Genomic DNA, 23,454 nt, shown 5'->3' with positions numbered 1-23,454 from the left:
AATAATGTCATAAGCCACATATGTAGAAGTAGAATTTATTTACTCCTCATAAGTTTTTAGATTTAGATTTATCACTACTATTGTCCAAGGCTCAGAAGCATTAGGATCAAGTCTAACGTTATACCATTCTCCCAAAGGATGCAGTTATTGAGCTTCTGAGTGATATTTTTTCCAAAAATCAGCCAAGAAAATAAGAATTTGGAGCAAATGAAAAAGCAAAACAAGCTCAATGGTAAAATTGTCAAGTTAACATAAAAAGAGAAATTGAAAATATGGTATTAGAGACATGTAACTAAAGTAATGCAGTACCCCCCCCCCACAAAAAAAAGAGACAACTCACCAGTCTTAAACGATAACAAGGACAGAAGTTATCAGTCATTTTAGAGAATCAACATAAAGAAAGGGGTTTCATATTTATTAAGAATATATGTACTACATATTTAGGTCAAAACAAAACTAGCATGAAAGATACCAGGTGAATATGAAAATAATATATTTTACATGTTTTTGACCAATGACGTGAAACAAACTAATCTTCAACTTTCATACATATCAAGCAAATACAAAGCCCTTCTGACATTGGATATGTTATCAAACAAGATGGTAAACTTAAAGTGAGTAGATACCATGACTATTCGAATTGCTAACACTGTGACTATTAAAACTTACAGATGATAAAATGCATTACTAAGTTGTGTTAGTATGCCGTGCTGATGGCACAAACTCTCCATCTTTTCTATTTCCTAAAAGAAAGACATTAGATAGTTGCCTACCTACCTGCCATACCCTGCCCCTTCCTTGAAAATACAATCCTATTTTGTACACAGATCCTAGGAATGAATTCTCATGGGCTATCATAAATGCTTCCCTCTCCACCAGACATTTACTTCTCCAGCCTTCCTTGTAGCTAGTGGTGACCAGTGTATCCAGTCCTGACAATTTCACACACGGGCTAGTCTTCTGAAGTCCTTCTGGGAAATTGTTTATAAGGCAGATAGGCTCTAGAAGAGAGTCAGTATCACCCCTTCTCTTTCTTCTTGCTTTGCAATTCTATATGGGTCTGTGATGTCTGGAGCCCAAAAGTCATCTTTTAATAATGAGGCAACAAGCACAGGAATGAAAATCCAACATCCTGAGCTGTCAGAATATAAAGATGCAAAGAGACAGGATCTTGATGATATCTTTGAGCAATAAACATCTCTCTGCTCCTCATTAAGCAAGATGATAAAACCATAAATAGTTTACATACTGATAAGTGATATCTGTTTACCCAAGTCTAATGCAAACATTGGATGAATGAGGAAGGAATGAAATTATGATGACACAAGTGTTGTCCAAGCATCCGGCTATTAAAGAAACCTGGCATCATATGATAGAAATTGTTAAGAAGAGAATTACTACCCACCAAACTCACGAGCAAACTTCTACACTTAGATATGTCAATCAATAACGCATTTGAAGGAGGATGAGTGAGAAAAATAAATTCTACCTCCATATTTTAAAGTGAGAGTTATAAAGGATGCGACCTAAAATACTACTAAAGTTGGAGTGTGTTAAATGTCAGAGTTGAGTAAAACAAAAAAGAGTTATAGAATCATTTTTAAAATGGAATTAGAGATGTCCTTAATAATACCAGGACAATGTGGTGACTATGGTGATCCAGGTCCTGAAACAGTGAATGTCAGCAATGACAATTGGAATTGTTGCAGGGATGAAGGGTTTTCCAATTTTGGAATTATGATTTATCTAACTCTGAAAATAATGATCCTCTGGGATTTGAGGATAAAAACTAAAATCATTATAAGTACCATAGGCTGCAAACCATTTTGTCAATATGAAGTTTTTGAAATGCAACTTCCTAATAGAATCTCTTTTACCCCTGAATTTGGCTGCGTACTAACATTCAACACGATACTTTTCCCAAAGAATAAGAATGATATTGAAATTCATTTGAAAGGACCATTTTGCTGTATACTTTGTACTGTGGTTTGTTATTCAAGAATTTATTCATCTTTTTAAGAATTTTTTGGTTTGCTTGTTAGTTTTCAGTGTTCACTAAATTGCAGAACCATTATTTGTTTTTAATGTACGTCATAATTTCCAGCAGAATATGACTACATCTCCAGTTTTTATGATTTCCTATTGATTCCAGCATATAATACAATCTAATTAAATATATAAAATAATAGGTTTAATTATAAAGGGACACTTTAAAATCATTTTTAGTATATGCTTCTATGACAAAACTACTTAATATTTTCAAAAACTCATAAAATTAAGACATCTTGTATACTACTGCATTTTATACATCAAAAAATATGGCAAAATGTGATCACCATATTCATAGATGCAAATACAGATATATAGATATTTTATACTCTGTTATGAAAACCTATTACTCCTGATAGGCTAATAGATTATTTTATTAGTATAATACAGATAGAATTGTTATTTTATGGTTAAGAAACTGCCCATTATTTTTTCTGTTTTCTTGACTATTTTCTTCCAGATTGTCTATAGAATTAACTGGCCACTTCTATTCTTTTGAAATTTTATTGGAATTACATTTAATTTATAGATTAATTTAGGGAGAATCTACATCTTTACAATACCAAGGTTCATACTCACTTATTTCAAGTCCTCTTTGAAGACCTGAAAGTTTTACGAGTATGTCTTTATAAAGTTTTATGAGTTTTGTTCTTTATATAGCACACATTCCTTGGAATTTTGCTGTTTTAATGCTGTTGCCAGTGAGTTGTTCTTTGTGCATTATTTTTTCTATTTAGTTACTGCTGTTATGTAGGAAAGTTATTGACAGTAATATGTTTCTTGTAACTAACCACTTTAATTAGTGCTAATATGATTTTCATACTCTTGGATATTCAAAATAGACATTCAGATCACCCACAAATGCTATTCCAATATTATACCTGGCTTTTTTTTCCTTTTTCTTGTCTTTTCATATTGGATAGGACATCCAGAATATGGTAAACTATCAGCAAATAATGTAGAAATTGTGGCCTTTTACTTACCTTAAATAGGATCACCTTTAGTTTCTTAAGAATGAAAACCTAAAGGGATGATTTTGGTTTAATAAATACCTACCAATTTAAGAAAGTGCCCTTATAGTTCTGTTTTGCTTTATCATTTTTTTAAAAATCAGGCATGAGTTTTTAGTTTAATCAGTTCCATTTTGGTATCTGTTCAGAATAACTCCTTTTTCCTTAGTCAATTATGAGAGATTTAGATTTCCCAATATTGTACTATCCTTGGATTCCTAGAATAAACACTACTAATATGGTATATTATTCTTTTAACACACTGCTGAATTTCATCTATTACTATTTTATTTAGGATTCATACATGTACCTTCATTCATAAGATAGAGTGGCCTATTTTTAATACTCTCATCACCAAGTCTGGGAATTGGGAGTAAAAACATTTTGAATTATAGAAACTACTCCCCAAAATTTTCCTAAATATAGTATTGTGAGTTTAATTTGTCCAGCACACTCTAATCATATACCTAATGCTAGATATGTTTTGAGTGTGTATGTGCATTCAGGTGGGTAAAGAGAACACTGAACTGTGGCAACAGGACAAGAGTCCTTTCATATTTATCACTGTAAGTAAAAGTTGTATAAAAAGTAAATATTCCTTGTATTAGTATTTTAATTAATATTTTGCATTAATATTTTATTACTTTCCCCTGAAAGCTCTTGTGAGGGTATCCAGAATAAATCATTTTTAATGACAAGGTTTGGGTTCAGCAACCACATTAATACCCTCCTAGGGAAACATATATTCATTATGATTCAGAAATAATTTCAATAATAACTTTATTAAATTACTCCTCAACTCTAGTTACAACTGTTCTGGCTAACTATAATTATCCTCAGCACATTGAAAGTTTTTTCTCAGTTAGCTGAAAGGCTGTCAGATATTTAATTTAATTCAATAACATAAACTTCTTAGAATGCTTACTGGATATAAAGAACAATGTTAATATGTACGGGGTTATAAGTTGCTAGTTTCTAAGGTAGTTCAACCTGTGGGTGGGGCAGAATTAGATTTTATAAGAGCTAAAGCTTATATAATTATGAAGCCTTCTTTTACAAAAACTATTAAAAAGTCTTATTTTCTCAGGTTAAAAAGACATTTTTTCCATGAGAAGATATTTCTACTGCCCTTCCTAAGATTTTAGAAGGGTCTTATGTGGTGAAAGGCCCTGCAAATTAAATGTCATTGGTTTCTCTCTAAATAAACCTCTGCTCATAGGGAAATTAAAGAATATTTTTCTACAGATAAGTTGATGACTTTTTTTTTATAGCTCTTTGTTGCATAATTTTATTTTATAGCTTTTTTTGGGGGGATACATTTCTTTGTTTAAAAATTTTCTTACAATGAGTATATATTGTTTTTCCACAACCAACAATGCTTTAAAAATACATATTTCATCCCTTTAATTAGTAACATACCTGCCAAACTCCTGAAAAATCTCTTTCTTTTTTAAAATTTTTATTGGAGTAAAGTTGATTTAAAATGTTGAATAATGAAAATAAAAGCAAAAATAAACAAATTGGATCTAATTGAATGTGAAAGCTTTTGCACAGCAAAGGAAACCATAAACAAAATGAAAAGACAACCTACAGAATATGAGAAAATATTTGCAAATGAAGTGACTGACAAGGGATTAATCTCCAAGATATACAAACAGCATATGCAGCTCATTATCAAAAAAACAAACAACCCAATCAAAAAATGGGCAGAAGATCTAAACAGACAGTTCTCCAAAGAAGACAGACAGATGGCCAAGAGGCCCATGAAAAGATGCTCACGGTCACTAATTGTTGGAGAAATGCGAATAAAACTACAATGAAATATCACCTCACACCAGTCAGAATGGCCATCATCAAAAAAAATCTACTAAAAATAAATGCTGGAGAGGGTGTGGAGAAAAATAAACCCTCTTACACTGTTGGTGGAAATGTAAAGTGGTACAACCATTACGGAGAACAGTATGGAGGTTCCCTAAAAAACTAAAAATAGAGCTACCATATATCCTGCAATCCCATTCCTGGGCATATATTTGGAGAAAACCGTAATTCAAAAAGATACATGTACCCCAATGTTCACTGCAGCACTATTTACAATAGCCAGGACATGGAAGTAACTTAAATGTCCATCGACAGAGGAATTAATAAAGAAGATGTGGTACATATATATGATGGATTATTACTCAGCCATAAAAAATAATGAAATAATGTCATTTGCAGCAACATGGAAGGACCTAGAGATTGTCATACTGAGTGAAGCAAGTCAGACAGAGAAAGACAAATATCCTATGATATTGCTTATACGTGGAATCTTAAAAAATGGTGCCAATGAACTTATTTACAAAACAGAAATAGAGTCACAGATGTAGAAGACATTTTTGAGGTAGGAATCTATAATCATCACAAGCCCTGCCTCCAGTTAACTAAGAGAATTCCAAAAGTCCAAAATAAGAGTAGAATATGTGTACTTAGCTAGGCTAGTCTGATGTCCAAGTGAATTTTCCCCATATGAAAGTTTTGTGAAGTGTTATTAAAGCTTCCAACGTTTAAAAAGAAATACAGATTCATCCTGAAATCCAAGGTATTTCGTATTGCATATATCAAACTTTAGATTTCAGAACCAAAGATCCATCAGATAGGCTGGGTTCCATAATCGCCTATTAACTTGTGATGTTTATTTAGCACCACTATCCTTACTTCCCACCTCCATCTTCTTCCTTTCTCCAAATTCTGACTTAAACAAAATAGATACTTCAAAGTATAGATTGAGTCCTACTTTCCCTAACCAAATCGTACCCATGTTTATCCAAAGTTGTTTTTAAATGTCTGTGGTGTTCCATGAGTCATTAATATAGAATGATGCACATAAAGAATGTTCATACTCCCATTATAATGAGTAAACAAATGGACAACATCTCTCTTCTGGAGTGAAAAGAACTGGTGTTAAATACGTCTTTTTAAATAATGAGAATAAATGAAGCACTTACATATACAATGTATAACAATGGTATTTAATAACAATTTTGAATTGAAAATGTCATCTCTGAATAAAATCTTATTAGAGTGTCCATTTCCTTTCCTTCATCCATTCATGTATTCAGCACTTGCTTACTGAGTGCTTACTCTGAGCAGGGCAGTGTCTTAGGTAATGGAATGACACACTAAGGACTAAAATACGTATATTCCGTGACCTAAAGAGAATGAAATTTGGTAAAATAAGCTTTGCTCAGATTGCAAGTTTCTTCACACTATCCACTCTCTCCTTCTTCCTTAGTAATATGAATCACTATTTTGAGCTTGGCTCACTGACACTTAGCTAAAAACAAACAAAAACTCCCCCTTGTGTGGCCATTTGATTATAGCCAATAAGTTTACAGCAGGAAAGCTACATGATATCTTGTATTAAGAAGACTTAGTAGAAAATGGATATTATTATTCTTCTCTTCTACACACTCAGCAGAAAAAAGTGAGCCTGCCTGAGAACTTCTTAAACCCTCAAATCATCCTTAGACTGCCTATTTCTGGATTTATTTTATGTAGGAGAGAAGTAAAATTTTATTTTGTTTTATCTAATGTATTTTTTATTACATGTAGCCAAATCTACTCCTAACAAAAAACTATATAACTATTATTAAAAATACAAGCTACAATTTGGTAAATTAGAGAGGTAAAAAAGAAAGTTGGAAAGAACCTGGGCCTTCAGTGTTGTTTTTGAGCCACTAAATTAACCAACCCTAAATCCTGTATCCCTTGTAAGGAAGTATGAGTTGAACAGGTGGCTTATGATCCACTCACCCCCTTTAATGGAAGGCATCTTTGGGAGAAAAAATAAGGCATGTGACCCAGGTTAATCTCTTTGTCAATGGGATCTTCAGATAAATAGACTAGTTACATTTACTAGGAGGAAGAGACTTTATCTAGAGTGCTCTTAGGACAGCCCTGGCTAAAGGATTACTATAAAAAAAACCTGAGGGCTTCCCTGGTGGCGCAGTGGTTGAGAGTCCACCTGCCAATGCAGGGGACACGGGTTCGTGCCCTGGTCCGGGAAGATCCCACATGCCACGGAGCGGCTGGGCCCATGACCCATGGCTGCTGAGCCTGCGCGTCCGAAGCCTGTGCTCCGCAACGGAAGAGGCCACAACAGTGAGAGGCCCATGTACCGCAAAAACAAATAATAATAAATAAATAAATAAATAAACCTGAAATCTATAGATTGATGAGGCATGGCACCCTGGAGGAAGTTATGTAACATTTACAACTCTCCAGAAGAATAAAACAAAGATATTTAAAAGCCATCTTGATTTGGGTCTTCTGTGACTTGCAGCCTAAACCTTCCTAAAAATACAAATCTTTACCAAATGAATTGATATCAAAAGCTACATTTATTGGATATTCTCATTAAGTTGCATAACAACCTTTCTCAAGTGCCTGAACACCATTACATTTTAGGAAAATATAATTTCACTTGAAAGACTTGCAGAATTTCTGATAATTTTTACATGATAATGAAATTAATAACTATGTTGATCACATACAGTCAAAACTGCATTAAGAGTCAAAGGAAAACAGGAATTCTTGGTAATATATCTCTTCACTGAACAATCAGGCAAAGATGTTCCAAACAAAAGATCACGTAAAATCTCCAGAAACAAACACTAATGAGACAGCACTATATGATTTACCTGACAGAGAACTGAGAATAACTTTCATAAAGATGCTCACCAAGGTCAGGAAAACAATGCATGAACGAAGGACTTGAATAGATGTACAAACGGTTAACGGGTAAATGAAAAAAAATGTTCAATGTCAGGAATCATCAAGGAAATGCAAATCAAAACCACAATGAGATATTACCTCACACCTGTCAGGATGGCCATTATCCAAAAAAATAAATACAGCAAGTATTCACTAAGATGGTGAGAAACTGGAACCCTTGCACATTGCTGGTGGAAATGCAACATGGTGCAGGTACTACGTAAAACAGTTTGAAAGTTCCTCAAAAAGATAAAGATAGAAGTACCATGTGATCCAGCAATCCCACTTGTGACTATATATCCAAAGGGACGGATTTCAAAGCAATATTAGCTCTTATGTTCAGTGCAGCACTGCTCACAATAACCAAAAGATAGAAACAACCTAAATGTCCATCAAGAGGTGAGTGAACAAAGAAAATGTGGTATATTCCTGCAATGGAATACTATTCAGCCTTAAAAGTGATGGAAGTTTTGCCATATGTAACAATGCATATGAAGCTTGGGGACATTATGCGAAGCAAAGTAGGTCAGTCACAGAAAGACAAATACTGCATGATTTCACTTACATGAGGTACCTAAAACAGTCATATTCATAAAATCAAAGAGTGAAATTGTGGTTTCCAGGAGGCAAGGGAAAGGAGAAATGGGGAGTTACCAATCAACAGGCATAAAGTTTCAGTCAAGCAAGGTGAATAAGCTCCAGAGATCTGGTGTACAGCACTGTACCTATAGTCAACAATAACACATTGTACACATAAAATTTTAAGAAGATAGGTCTCATGTTAAGTGCTTTCCCCACAATAAAATAAATTTAAAAAGAAGAAAAAGACAAATAGATAAGATACATTTGTTTAACGGCCTTACGTATATATAATATAATCAGTACTATACTTTTAGATTTATCAGCACACAGAATTGTGAATCATAAGGATTGCCTGAATTCTACAGCTAACGTGTACATGGATTATTAAAGGAGTTAAATACTTCCCATGTATAAAAGCAAAACCTTATTACTGATTATTTTTATGAATAACCTTCACCAAGGTAAGAGGTATACTGAAGATTTAATAGAGTATCATTAAAAGTTTCAATTGGTTCTAAGATTCCAATTAACTTTCATTTACTTTTTAAAAAGGAAATATTACTCTGTGCTAATGTTTTTTCCTAAGTTAAAATGAATCAAAATGAAACATACAAGGTTATTTTACAACCATGACATGTATTTCATTCACTACCGTCATTGTAGAACCCGCTTAAGAAAATAATTCTCAACAAAATGATAGGAAAAATGTCATATTTACTTTTTCCATTCATAGACAACAGTGAATGGAAAAATACTTGGCTCCCACCTGTCTTCACATCATACTGTAACACTGGGATAAATTACTACAAATTCAGACAAATTTAACAACACTACAACCTTCTAGCAAACTTAACTATAAACCATATTGAAAATATGTTTTTCATTCATCACAAAAAGTTACCATAGGAACTTGGCAGTAAGCAAAGAGATGGGCGATGATGGTAGAGTGAAGAGGTGAAGAAAAAGAACCAAAGCAATTATCTTCAAATATCTGAAGGGTTTGCATGTGGGAAATGGAATAGACTTTTTGTGATTGCTTCTGGGAGGCAAAATTCAAGCAAAAGTTTGCAAAATGTGAAAGACAGATTTCATTATAATATAAGGAAGAATCTTTCACAGTGTTCAAAAGTGGAACGACCTGCTTTGGGAAATAGGGAGTTCCATATCTCTGCTGGCTGTGCGCTATTTGCAAATGGTCTAGAAGAGATTTGTGCACTGGATGAGAACTACGTGACTGACAAGATTTTTACTATTCTGTGATATTTTGGGTTCTGCCATTCATTGTCTATTTCTTATACAAGACACGCTAAATCAGTGTCTGCTGGTTTCTCACCAAATAGACCATTTTCAAGTTTTATTTTCACAGCACAGATTTCAGATAGTTAAGTCTTGTTAAAAACTATTGTTTTATCACTATGAAAACCAAAGTAGGAACATAGAAGATAGCACTTCAAATATAGTGTACAACACAAAGCTGGGTTTCCCTCTTTGTAATGATATATATATATATATATCATCTGCTGTAAGGACTAACTGGCTGGATGCATAAAGGTCTGTAACAAGTAGGAAAAGCCTTTTCCTCTGATGAGGACAACATTTTACCACCTTGTTTACAGCGAAATTTATAGGCTATGTTTTCTCAAAACATAGTGTCAGAAGTGGTTTAATAATACAGATTCCTGGACTCCACTTTTAGGATTTTCGATCCAAAGTTCTAGAACAAGTCCCAGGAATTTATGTTGGAAATAAAGACCCACGTAATACAAAGTCTAAAATGCTTTTATAAGAATCGCTGTAGGACAGACTGCCAGAGGGAATTTCTCAGTCATCTTTTTTCATATTCTTCAACATGCAAATGGACAGCATTTTTTAAATTTCACTCAAAAGGTCAAATAACCTAGTTAGCACAATGAGGTAGTTATTAGTGCAGACTCTGAAGCCAAACTGCCTATGTTAAGTCTGACGTACCATTTACTAACTCAATTTCCTCGGACAAATAAATGCTTAGTTTTCTCATCTGTCAAATGGGGATAATACGAACATCCACAATGTAGTCTTGTTGTAACGATTAATAAGTTAGGTGATGCATGTTACATGCCTAGAATAGTGCCTGACACATAGTAAGTGTTAATATTAATTATTATTATCCTGTTACCCATCAGGATAAAATGTGTCTCAAAATCATAATTTCAACAGGGATCAGGCAAAAATTCTGTGTGTTTAATTCATTTTTATCACCTTCCCTCATAGTTTTCCAGTTCAAAATTGTCTTTTCTAGGTATATGCTGCAAAGCCTTTTTTCCGATAACAATTTACTTAGGCACCTGAGTACATTCAAACCTGCCTACAGCTCAGCACCACTGAGAGGTGTATTAGTCAGCTCGGGCTGCCATAACAAAGTACCATAGACTGGAGGTCTTAAACAACAGAAATTTATTTTCTCACTGTTTTGGAGGCTGGGATGTCTAAGATTAAGGTGCCGTCTGATTGTGTATATGGTGAGGGCTCTCTTCCTGGCTTTGGGATGGCTGCTTCTCACAGTGCCCTACACAGTGGAGAGTGAGCTCTCTGATGTCTTTCTTACAAGGACACTAATTCCATCATATCAGAGCCCCACCGTCATGACCTTATTTAATTACCTCCTTGTAGGCTCTGCCTCCAAATACAGTTACATTTGGGGGTTATGGTTTCAAACATATGAATTTTTTTTTTTTTTTTTTTTGCGGTACGCGGGCCTCTCACTGTTGTGGCCTCTCCCGCTGCGGAGCACAGCCTCCGGACGCGCAGGCTCAGTGGCCATGGCTCATGAGCCCAGCCGCTCCGCGGCATGTGGGATCCTCCCGGGCCAGGGCACGAACCCATGTCCCCTGCATCGGCAGGCAGACTCTCAACCACTGCGCCACCAGGGAAGCCCTAAACATATGAATTTTGAGGCTTGAGTGGTAGAGTTCAGTCCATAGCAGTAAGGTGCATAGGATGGTCCTCCACGAAGGCAATGCTACAGGTCAGACACTTGGAGTTTCAACCAGATCTTAAATGCATAGTTGGTATTTATAAGCATATACAGAAATTCCTATTCAACCCAAAACACCAAAACTCAACACTTCCATCAGTGGCCAGAGCCCTCACTCTAGAATTAACAGACATCTGACTCTATGAAAAGTGTGTCTGACAAAAAACCTTAAAATGAAAAAGGTACATGCTAAGTAGCCATCTATTCATTTAAATGCTTCAGGTTCTGCTCCTGCATCAAATAAGATCGCCAGGAAATTATCTTCATGGAAGTTATTACTTCAGTTTCCTATAACATTGCCTTCACAAAACTATGATTTAAGAGTTTCTTTATATTAAGGGCTTTATATAAAAATGGTCTATAAGAACACTGCTTGATTCATTCATGTAAAGGCTATTGTTACCATTCTTAAGTGTTTTTCAGTTTTTCATTTATATCTTTATACGTAAATAAAATAGGATTCCCCAGGATACAAAGTGTACATAGGTCTAAGTGTTAGATAAAAACCCTTCCTCACTGAGGTCTCTCTCATTATAACAATATTAATTACATTAGCAACCATAACATCTATTAATATTTATTGGACCTTTACTATTCATGAGGCACTATGTCAAGTGTGTATGTTTCCATAGCTTTTTCTCACAAAAAGTCCCATGATATGCATAGTATTTTTATCTTAATTATCAGGTAAAGAAATCAAGTCAGCAAGGTTAAATAATTTGACCTAGGATTTTGAGATACAAAATACAAATCTGTGTGACTCCAGAACTGGTTCTTTCAGTCTAAACGAAAAATTTACTTACTTGAAGGGTAAAATTATGAGGAAAAAAAATTATTTTCAATTAAATAAAGAAGCACTCCAGTTTCTTTGTGTCACTTCCCAAAAAGACGGACCTATCCTCTCCAGCAATCACGTTGACAAGGCCTGCACAGATGACACTACTTTTGAAGCCATCTATTTTCAGTGGTCTGATAGAAGTGGTGATCATTATCAATGATCAGGCATACAGGACAACCCAGACAAAGTCATTTTCTGTGTGTGGGAAAATCAACCAGTGATGCTACAAAGAATCAAGTTAGGGCTTCCCTGGTGGCGCAGTGGTTGAGAGTCCGCCTGCCGATGCAGGGGACACAGGTTCGTGCCCCGGTCTGGGAATATCCCACATGCAGGGGACACGGGTTCGTGCCCCGGTCTGGGAAGATCCCACATGCCACGGAGCGGCTGGGCCCGTGATCCATGGCCGCTGAGCCTGCGCATCTGGAGCCTGTGCTCCACAATGGGAGAGGCCACAACAGTGAGAGGCCTGTGTATCGCAAAAAAAGAATCAAGTTATAATGAATCACATCAACAAAAATTGTAAAAATTGGTGAAATATTTGACTATGCATGTGTATAGTCATGTAAAGTAATGGCTTTTCATGGTAGTGACTGATACAGGAAGGCCAAAAATCCTGTATGAATGTGAAGAAGAGACCAAAAGCTTATGTCCAGTAGAGGTACCTTCTCTGATTCTGACAGAGATGAAGAAAATTGCAGAATTTTCTCACACTCTTGAGACATCTTTAGCGAAACAATCATCGGATAATCAACTTACTTTAAACATTCCCCATAAGAAATCACAATGATGCTTTACGTATTGAGAGTTTCAAAATACTCAGAAATATTAATGAGGCAAATGCCACCAGCATTAATTATGGCTTGTACAAGAAGCTAATGTCAAAGAAAATGTATTGACTTTTCACTGTAGGGGAAACAACTTTGATACGTCTCTCCTCTTTACTGCAGATCAAATCTTTAAAGGTATTCCACAGCTAGAAACATCAATTTTCCCACTTGGGTTGAGAAAACATTCATAAAATACTGTTTAACTATTTCATTGCTAAGTTCAAGTATAAGCATAAGAAAAACATCAGGGAAAGCATCCATGGGATAGGGAGGGTGGGAGGGAGACGCAAGAGGGAGGGGATATGGAGATATATGTATACATATAGCTGATTCACTTTGTTATACAGCAGAAACTAACACAACATTGTAAAGCAATTATACTCCAGTAAAGATATTAAAAAATAAATAAAGTCTTCAGGAGAAGATAAGAAACTTCAAAGAAAGATCAACAATGAGCAAATAAATGCACTGAAATCAACTGGCTGGAAAAAAAAATCAGACTGTTGAGAAGGAATAAATATTCGAGTGTCCACAGAAACACGAAACCCTATCATTGTGAGGTTTTACCGGAGCTCAGGGGTCATGGCCAGAGGGAGGCCAAGAGGCTTCTAGGAGGAAAGATCCTCCACATGGAGGATAATCTTCTGGACCCATCACTGAAGAAAGCAGTCTTCTTTCTGTCTTCTTTCAGAAAGAACTAATTCTACATAGCTAGGCAAAAAAACTGAAGGCCCCTAATTTTTACATGAATCTGTTTAGTGGCAGGTTAAAAATCATATGTTGAGCTGCTATACAGGAAGACTTCTGACCATACTTTAAAAAGTGTGAAAAGAGAAGCAAATACTTCTTCACTTTATCAATACTATAAACATGGGAGAAATACAATTTATCTGCTAATGACTAAAAATCTGTTTAAAATTGGCACTAATAAAAAATAAACATAATCTTCTTGAAAAGTGGGCAAAGGTCAAGCAAATTTCACTTCGAAATAAGTTCCAATCTATTGTTTAAACCAAAACTATATTGAAAGTAATTTTAAAATAGCAAGCAAGTTTTTGAGAATGAAATTAATATCTGCTACTAAAGTCTTACTATTTAAAATTATATTCAAGCATAATTTATCCCAAATCAGTGAATTACAGTTCTAAGGAAAGGCAATATCTTGCTTCCTTCCACACTTTCAAATAATCTTGCTATCATGTTTGAAATTCAGTGAATTGTTTAACTACATAATAACTCCACTATCATTATCGTCCACCTACTGTGTGCTAAATAATATGGTAGATACTGGGTTAATACAAATATAATTCAGACATGATTCTCCAATCTCAATTATCTCATAACTTAATGGAAGTGAGAGTCATATACATAAGAGACTATAATAACAAAATAGACTACGTGATATTCATAAAGAAGAGTTCTAGTTAACCTTAAAGGACACGCTTGAATTAATATTGTCCCTATAGTGCCCTTTTCAGAACAAAAGTATTTTATTCTAATAGTCCCCCCATAAACAATAGTAGGAAAATGACCTTTAGTCTTGAGACACAATATACTATAATATCTGAGTGATTAAAGAGAAATGCTCTTGGGTTGTGGGGAGAACAAGAGAAACAGTAGATGAAAATGGAGACGATGGATGAGAAGGCCTTATGGGGAAAAGGATAAAACAAACTTTATATACATTCCATAAGTTTTCCTAAGGTTATCTCTTGTTTCCAAAGAATATAATCTGAATCATATATCAACCAACTCTAGTTTACATTTCAGTTGTTTTTAAATTATTGATCAAAAATTTCCATGTTATAAAACAGACTTCCCAAATTTGTAGGAAGTCCTAGTGAATTTAAAATTACCTCCCACTTCAAAATGTTAACTTTTTATAAAATGCTTATTATATACAGACAGGGACATCTTAAAAATATTTCTCATCAAGTTGAAAAATAATTTACTTACAATTATCTGACATTTTTGAAGAGAAATATTCCAAAAGACCTAAAATACTTGTTTCCCTCAATTCTGGCATTTCTTCTGATTTGTCCGTGGGTAAAATATCTTTTTGTGAACTATTACAGTCGCAGAAACCAATTAAAGCAGTTTTTCGCAGATCAGAATTGGCCGCATACAAGCAGATTTCTGCAAGAATTGTTATGTATATGTAGACTACATTCCAGGCCCAGGAAAAATCATCGACCTTGCAGCTTTCTTCCTAAAATGAGAAAATAGCTATTAGACAATCAAAGTACGCTCTGCCATAATGAAGAACTATATACCGTACTTATAAGAAATGTCTCCAAATTTTATAGAGTTGTTAAAAGATCATAATCAACTAATATTTCTAAAATGTACTCATTAAAAACAAGCTTTCCATGGGTAGATTGCATAAAACCAAGTTCAAGGAATAAAAAATAAAAATAGCTAAAAAGTATATACAGAACATCAACTTTTCAATTTCCTTAGTAGTCAATGGAACATAAATTAACCCAATGAGATACTATTTTCCATTTTATATTGTAAAAGAATCTTTTTTTTATATAGCTCAATTCTTGTGTGTGCACTCTTACACATTTTTTCATAGGAAAGCAAGAAAGTTATGTCTTCTGGAGAGGAATCTGGACAACCATCCTGAGAACATTAAAAGAAAGTTCATAGTCTATCACTCAGTAATTTAGTTTTATAAATCTATTCTAAAGAAATAGTCATAAATGCAGATAAAGATTTTTGGATGAGAATACCAGTTCAACATTATTTGTAATTAAGTGTGAATAATGTAATTAACTGTGAATTAGAAATAAGCTCAAAGCTCAACAACACAGAAATGGTTATCTCATCCTCACTAAAATGTAAATCTTAATAATATGTAATGACAACAAAAAAATTTTTAAATAGGAAACTAAACCATATATGACTATATGATCTGAAGTTTGTTAATAAAATTAAAAATCCCTCTTGTGTGAGTGCATGTCTGCATGTGAGTATAACCTATTTCTGGATCTCTGTCTACATCTATATCTATTTATACTGGGATATACGGTAAATATGCATTTACCTTTACATTTAATTAAAATTATTATTACAAAGCCATGTTCATTATAAATCCTAAATGATATACAGTTAAAATAGTGACAAAAGTAAAACTTGTTTCAATTTAGGTCTTTTTGCACACCTAAATTAACAATATACTATTACCTGATTCTGAACAGACATAATGCTTAAAAGAAAATCTCTCATTAGGTCCATGAAAGCTTTCAAACAGGCTATGTGTAATTTGGCAGCCTCCCCAAGGACCAACAAAGCCAGTGCTGAATCCAACCTGGAAATTTTATGAACAAAACAACAAAGACTTTCGTTTTAAATAATAATAAATAATTTTTTGATGAAAAAGGTAATAGGCCAGAAGAAATGACTATCCTGGATTTCTAGATACATTTATTTTCAACAAAGACTAGTATTGTTTGCCACTAGTTATGATAAAAGCTTATAGGAAAGGGCCACATCGGGCAAGATGTTGAGTTCACAGCAGTGTTCTGACAAAACTCTGAGAGTAATAAATATTACAAATGATCACATTTCTTCACAGATCCTGTATAACAAGCAATCAAGGCCTCTGGTTCTATAGTGTCCCCCAAATCTCACAATAGGTTTTGATTTTTAACCTTTTACAACTGATTCCAAGGGGTGAATTTCAAGAGAGTGTTTTCTTCGCAAAAGAGAGAATAAAAAAATGGTCTTCCTAAATACTCTAAAAGTGCAGTGTTATTTGATTTTTACAAAAAGTGCAATTTCTCAGAATTTATATTGCATATTAAATGGAAAACTGTCAAGATTCAAAATATCATATAACTGGGAAATCATATAAGAATTTGTTAGCCATAACAAAGAATTTGTTAGCTATATATGTTAGCCATATATTCTAACAGTTTCAGGAAATTATACATTTAATGCTGTTGTTACCCAATTGAAAGAGACATAGTTTGAAAGGGAGCTAATAATAATGCAAATATAAAATTGCCTCTGCCTAGAGCTACATATTGCCTTGATTTATAAGCCATTAATCAGTTAAAAAGGTAATATATTCTACAATTATATTTGAATTTCACAACTGTGATATTTCAGGTGAGTCAAGTTCATGATCATTTTCAAAAGGAAACACCTCTAACCACGGAAATAAAGACAATTCTTTATACTTGAATGGAGCTTTACAGATCTCAATGTGCTTTTACACAAATACTTCCTCTGATCTGAACCACAATTTTTGACACATTCAAGAACTTTTTAAAATCTTTTTTTTTTAATATTAGAAAATTGAGACTTAAATAGATCTGGGAGATTTGTCCAAGTTCATGTTTTAAGCTAGGTTAACTAATAACTGAAGTCTTCTCCCACCTATGGGTATTTCCTGTTTTTCAATTTTGCTTTTCTAAGCCATTATCTAAGTACATTAATATTTAACCTTAGTATTACAATGTTGCCTAGTTTCCACCTAATATCATTTGTCTCCTTCCTTTGAAACTAAACCTCAATTTTGTTCAAAATGGCAAAGTGCTCAGTTAATGTTGCTTGCTCAAGATGGAAACATTCTACATCTGGACTGGGATAGTGATTACACAGGTGTACACATTTGTCAAAGGTCATAGATCTGTATACATAAAATGTTTGAATTTTATTATATGTAAATTATAACACAAGAAACTTAATTTTGAAATATGACTCCCCAGGGCTTCCCTGGTGGCGCAGTGGTTGAGAGTCCACCTGTCGATGCAGGGGACACGGGTTCGTGCCCTGGTCCGCGAAGATCCCACATGCGGCAGAGCAGCTGGGCCCGTGAGCCATGGGCACTAAGCCTGCGCGACCGGAGCCTGTGCTCCGCAATGGGAGAGGCCACAACAGTGAGAGGCCTGCGTACCGCAAAAAAAAAAAAAAAAAAAAAAAGAATGGAATAAAAGGAAGCTAGAAGAAGGCTGGATCTTGAGGATTCCCTTAAGCATCTGCATCAGTAATGCACTGCTTGTTATGTGCAATAAATAAAGCCCTATTTGGTATGCAATTGCAGTCAGGTTACTGTTACATTCAGAAGAACTAAAGCCTAGCTGATACATTTAAACATATTTACAAGCATGAAATTTAGAGTTGAAAAATCAGAGATGGAATCTTAGCTCTGCCACTAACTAGATATATGGCAAAGGGCAATGTTCATACCTTAGCTGAATCTTAATCTACTCATCTATAAAGTAAATATAGCAAAACCTACTTTTCAGAGACTATGAGATTTAAATGAAATACTCTATATAAAATGACTGGGTTCAAAAGGCTGAACTGAACTGAATTACAAAAATACTATTATTTCAAAGTCAATGGATATGAGTTCAGTAACTTTTTTTTTTTTAATCTACGATGACTGAAGGAAAAGGTCTAGATGCTTTCCAAGACGAACAAAGGTGAGTCCTTCCCCAGAATATTCATCGCAGAGGTTTCATGATAAGGTAAAGGAGAGGACAGTCTCAGAGTTCACAAAACTTCTTTACCATGAATATACCTCATAGTCATAAGGTTTTGTTTCTTCTGTTCCCCTTTAAGTCTGGAAAACTGTAGCTAACCTAGGGCACTTTCACTAAAATACAGATTGAAGAATTTCCATCAGTGTCAGCCACCTATGGTAGAAAAATTCTTCACCAGAAACACTGTTTCAACCAATACTGCTGACTGCAAAATTTTCTATAAAGGAAAATGCCTTTGACAAGAATAGAATAAAAGCACCGATACTTATAAATTGAAGTTTGTTAAAAATAAAAACTGAAAATCAATGCATGTAAAAAGAAGTTTTCAAATTGAATTAGGTTAGTAATTTAAATACAGTGTTAGCTTCTTTGTGAACTCATTGCAGGACACCAAGTCTCAATTACCAGTACATTGACTTACTTTTACAATGCCATGAAATTAAACATGTACATATAAAGTAATTTATATATATTATAGATGTCCCCCTAATTATGTAAATAAACTGAGGCAGAGGTTTACTGGCTTGTCTAAAATAACATAGCTACTTGATTTATTTTACTTTGTAGCTTTGCTTTTTTAATAGTTTTCCTCTTTAAAATTTTTATTGGAGTATAGCTGATGTACAATGTTGTGTTAGCTTTTATTTATTTTTATTAATTTTTATTGGAGTATGGTTGCTTTACAATGTTGTGTTAGCCTCCACTGCACAACAAAATGAATCAGCCATACACATACAGATATCCCCTCCCTTTTGGACTTCCCTCCCATTTAGGTTACCACAGTGCATTGGGTAGAGTTCCCTGTGCTATACAGTATGTTCCCATCAGTTGTCTATTTTATACATAGTATCAATAATGTATAATGTGCAAACCCCAGTCTCCTAATTCCTCCCACCCCACCCCTTTCCCCCTTGGTATCCATACATTTGTTCTCTACATCTGTATCTCTATTTCTGCTTTGCAGACCATCTTTGCAGACCATCTATACCATTTTTCTTGATTCCACATATATGCATTATTATATGATATTCGCTTTTCTCTTTCTGACTTACTTCACTCTGTATGACAGTCTCTAGGTCCATCCATGTCTCTACAAATGACCCAATTTCATTCCTTTTTATGGCTGAGTAATATTCCATTGTATATATGTACCACAACTTCTTAATCCATTCCTCTGTCAATGGACATTTAGGTTGCTTCCATGTCCTGGCTACTGTAAATAGTGCTGCTATGAACATTGAGGTGCATGTGTTTTTTTGAATTATGGTCTTCTCTGGGTATATGCCCAGGAGTGGGACTGTTGGATCATATGGTAGTTCTACTTGTAGTTTTTTTAGAACCTCCACACTGTTTTCCATAGTGGCTGTATCAATTTACATTCCTATGAACAATATATCACTTGTATTCTTATACACTAACAACAAAAGGGCAGAAAGAGAAATTAAGGAAACAATCCCACTTACCATTGCAACAAAAAGAATAAAATACCTAGGAATAAACTACATAAGGAGGTAAAAGACCTGTACTCAGAAAACTATAAGACACTGATGAAAGAAATCAAAGATGACAAAAAATGGATGGAGCGATATACCATGTTCTTGGATTGGAAGAATCAATATTGTGAAAATGACTATACTACCCAAAGCAATCTACAGATTCAATGCCATCCCTATCAAATTACCAATGGCATTTTTTACAGACCTAGAACAAAAAATCTTAAAATTTGGATGGAGACAGAAAAGATCCCCAACAGCCAAAGCAATCTTGAGAAAGAAAAACGGAGCTGGAGCAATCAGGCTCCCTGACTTCAGACTATACTACAAAGCTACAGTAATCAAGACAGTATGGTACTGGCACAAAAACAGAAATATAGATCAATGGAACAGGATAGAAAGCCCAGAGATAAAACCTACGCTCCTATGGTCAACTAATCTATGACAAAGGAGGCAAAAATATATAATGGAGAAAAGACAGCCTCTTCAATAAGTGGTCTGGGAAAACTGTACAGCTTCATGTAAAAGAATGAAATTAGAACGCTCCCTAACACCACACACAAAAAATAAACTCAAAATGGATTAAAGACCTGAGTGTAAGACCAGACACTATAAAACTCTTAGAGGAAAACATAGGCAGAACACTCTGACATAAAGCACAGCACAATCTTTTTTGAGCCACCTCCTGGAGTAATGAAAATAAAAACAAAAATAAACAAATGAGACCTAATGAAACTTAAAAGCTTTTGCACAGCAAAGGAAACCATAAACAAGATGAAAGACAACCCTCAGAATGGGAGAAAATATTGCAAATGAAGCAACTGACAAAGGATTAACCTCCAAAACATACAAGGAGCTAATACAGCTCAACATCAAAAAAACCAAACAACCCAATCCAAAAATGGGCAGAAGACCTAAACAGACATTTCTCCAAAGAAGACATACAGATTGCCGACAAACACATGAAAAGATGCTCAACATCACTAATCGTTAGAGAAATGCAAATCAAAACTACAATGAGGCATCACCCCACACCGGTCAGAATGGCCATCATCAAAATATGTACAAACAATAAATGCTGGAGAGGGTGTGGAGAAAAGGAAACAATGTTGGGTTAGCTTTTAAAATGAATGTGAATCACTGCACACAGCTAAACAGTACCAGACCTGGACTGGACTTCAGCTATCCTGACTGTGGTCCAGCGTTCCTTCTCTACTTATATAAATGAACTAACATATAATAACCAGGGGCTTCATAAAAAGATATCTGTCTGCACACCACCTTATAAAAAGGTTAGAAACATCAGCATTCAGAACAGTTTTCCTAGGTTCTCCTTACTCCTCTATATATGTTTCCTCTATGACCAAATTATTATTTTAAAAGATAGAATTAAAATGTCTCCAAGTTGCAACTCTTACATAGGGTTACTTGAAACTTTCAATAGATATTTCGGAAAACACTGACAATGTCAAAAATCCACACAATCCTGGAGACTGAGAATGAAACAGATGTCACTATCTTACAGGGAATGTCCTGTAAGATATAAAGCATAGAATTGATAGAGCTGGATTAAGAACAGCAAGAAGGAGTAGCCACATGCCACTTCAAGAAACACAGCAGCCTTGTTTCCCAAAAGAAGGTTAAAAGAAAAAAAGTAAAGAAAAAATTATCTCTACTGTCTACCATGTTTTTCATAGAAATAAGTAAAGCCAATCCTTAACTTTGAGGTACTGAATTTTTAAGGAGCCAGAGTATTATCTCTATGCTTTTTATCCTCATCTCTCCATACTTATTCAGAGATAGCAACTTCCAGATGACAAAAGGATGGAAAACAGTGCTTGTGGGGATATGTGTGTAGGAAAAGGGGCCACGGGGTGGGGAGGAGGAGTGCTGTAATGGGAATGCTGGAGTGCATTTTCTCCTCACAAGTTAAATAGAAAAGAATAGGGAGAATGCAGGAAGTTCTCTATGATACTGCAATGTGAAGTGTTGTAGCTTTTAACCTCTGTAATGTATGCTATGAACACAAACCTCTTATTTTAAAAATGACAAGTTTATATAAATTTTCCCTAGTTCTGAGATAAGTAAAATAGAAAATGGAGGAGAGGGCCCTACATGAGATGATTTAAAAATATATTATAGGGGCCTCCCTGGTGGTGCAGTGATTGACAGTCCGCCTGACGATGCAGGGGACACGGGTTCGTGCCCCGGTCTGGGAAGATCCCACGTGCCGCGGAGCGGCTGGGCCCGTGAGCCATGGCCGCTGAGCCTGTGCGTCCGGAGCCTGTGCTCCGCAACGGGAGAGGCCACAGCAGTGAGAGGCCTGTGTACCTCTCACAGCAGTGAAAGGCCTGTGTATAATATATATATATATATATTATAGCAAGGACTGAAGAGAATATCAGTCTGAATACTAAGAGAAGATCATAACTCTGAAAGTAATTTCTTCCAGGAGCCAGAAGACATTTTTACAAGACTCTTAAGCATCTTTAATAAAGCCCAGGAAGAACAAACAACAAAGAAAAGCCTTGATACTGAGATGAAAGGTGGTATAATAAGAAAACAAGAGGGTGCAGGGAATTAAAATTACAGAAATATAATTCAAATTCATAACGAAGGAAGTGGCTACAAAAAATGACACTTGGAAGGGAACAAACTTGAACAATTCTTCAATAATTTAGAGGAAGACAACCACTGGCAAACTGAGATCCATTACTATCTAATTCCTATTGAAACAACCAAACATAAAATAAAGAAAAATAAACCCACAGTACCACAAAAAAAAGAAAGAAATTTTAAGGGTTTTAAAACTATGAAGAAAATGTAATCTAAATGAAGGCAAACCTTTCCAATGCCAAGAAGCCCAAAGTTTGATTTAAAATGTAATGCAGGCATATATGGATTTTCCACCACCATGTAAGAAAAACCCTAAGCACAGAGAGGCAGGAGTTGGGAACACATGTGAACCACGAGCAATCAATGGAAATCCTCCATGAAATGTAGCCCAGTAGCCACAGCATCTGTGCACAGCTTCACACACTGGGGGCTTCTCTCTAAGTAAAGCAGAGGATTTGCCCCAGCAGCTTCCTAAGACGGTCAGTGAGACATAAGAGGAAGCATCTATCTCCTGGCTACCAAATCACAAAGGTGTTTCTAAAAAATTCTGGATTGAAAATAAAACAGATAAAAAGGGGGCAGACTGGCTTTGAACATCTCATAATAACTAAAAGGTAGGAAACAGCATAGCAACATTTAGAGATTGAAAGAGGGGAATTAAAAATCTGTGAGCATAGAAGCCTATTTCCAGACAAAGTGTACTTAAACTTTTTAGGGGGAAAAATGGTGACAAATGTTATATTCAGCCAAGGGTCATATGTAATCAAGGGCCTGCC

At 35.0% G+C, this 23,454-nt stretch overlaps 1 protein-coding gene across 1 annotated transcript in view; it reads right to left on the bottom strand.

Moving 5' to 3' along the window:
* Positions 1–23,454, bottom strand: part of TMEM232 (transmembrane protein 232) — a 378,932-nt gene that overhangs the window by 180,950 nt on the left and 174,528 nt on the right. Inside the window, 2 exon segments of the mRNA XM_060007168.1 lie at positions 15,028–15,280; positions 16,261–16,384. Of these exon segments, the coding sequence (XP_059863151.1) occupies positions 15,028–15,280; positions 16,261–16,384 (377 nt within the window).

The sequence above is a fragment of the Delphinus delphis genome, chromosome 3 (assembly GCF_949987515.2).
Source record: "Delphinus delphis chromosome 3, mDelDel1.2, whole genome shotgun sequence".
NCBI classification, from domain to species: Eukaryota; Metazoa; Chordata; class Mammalia; order Artiodactyla; family Delphinidae; genus Delphinus; species Delphinus delphis.
This window is presented reverse-complemented; position numbering and strand designations above follow the sequence as displayed.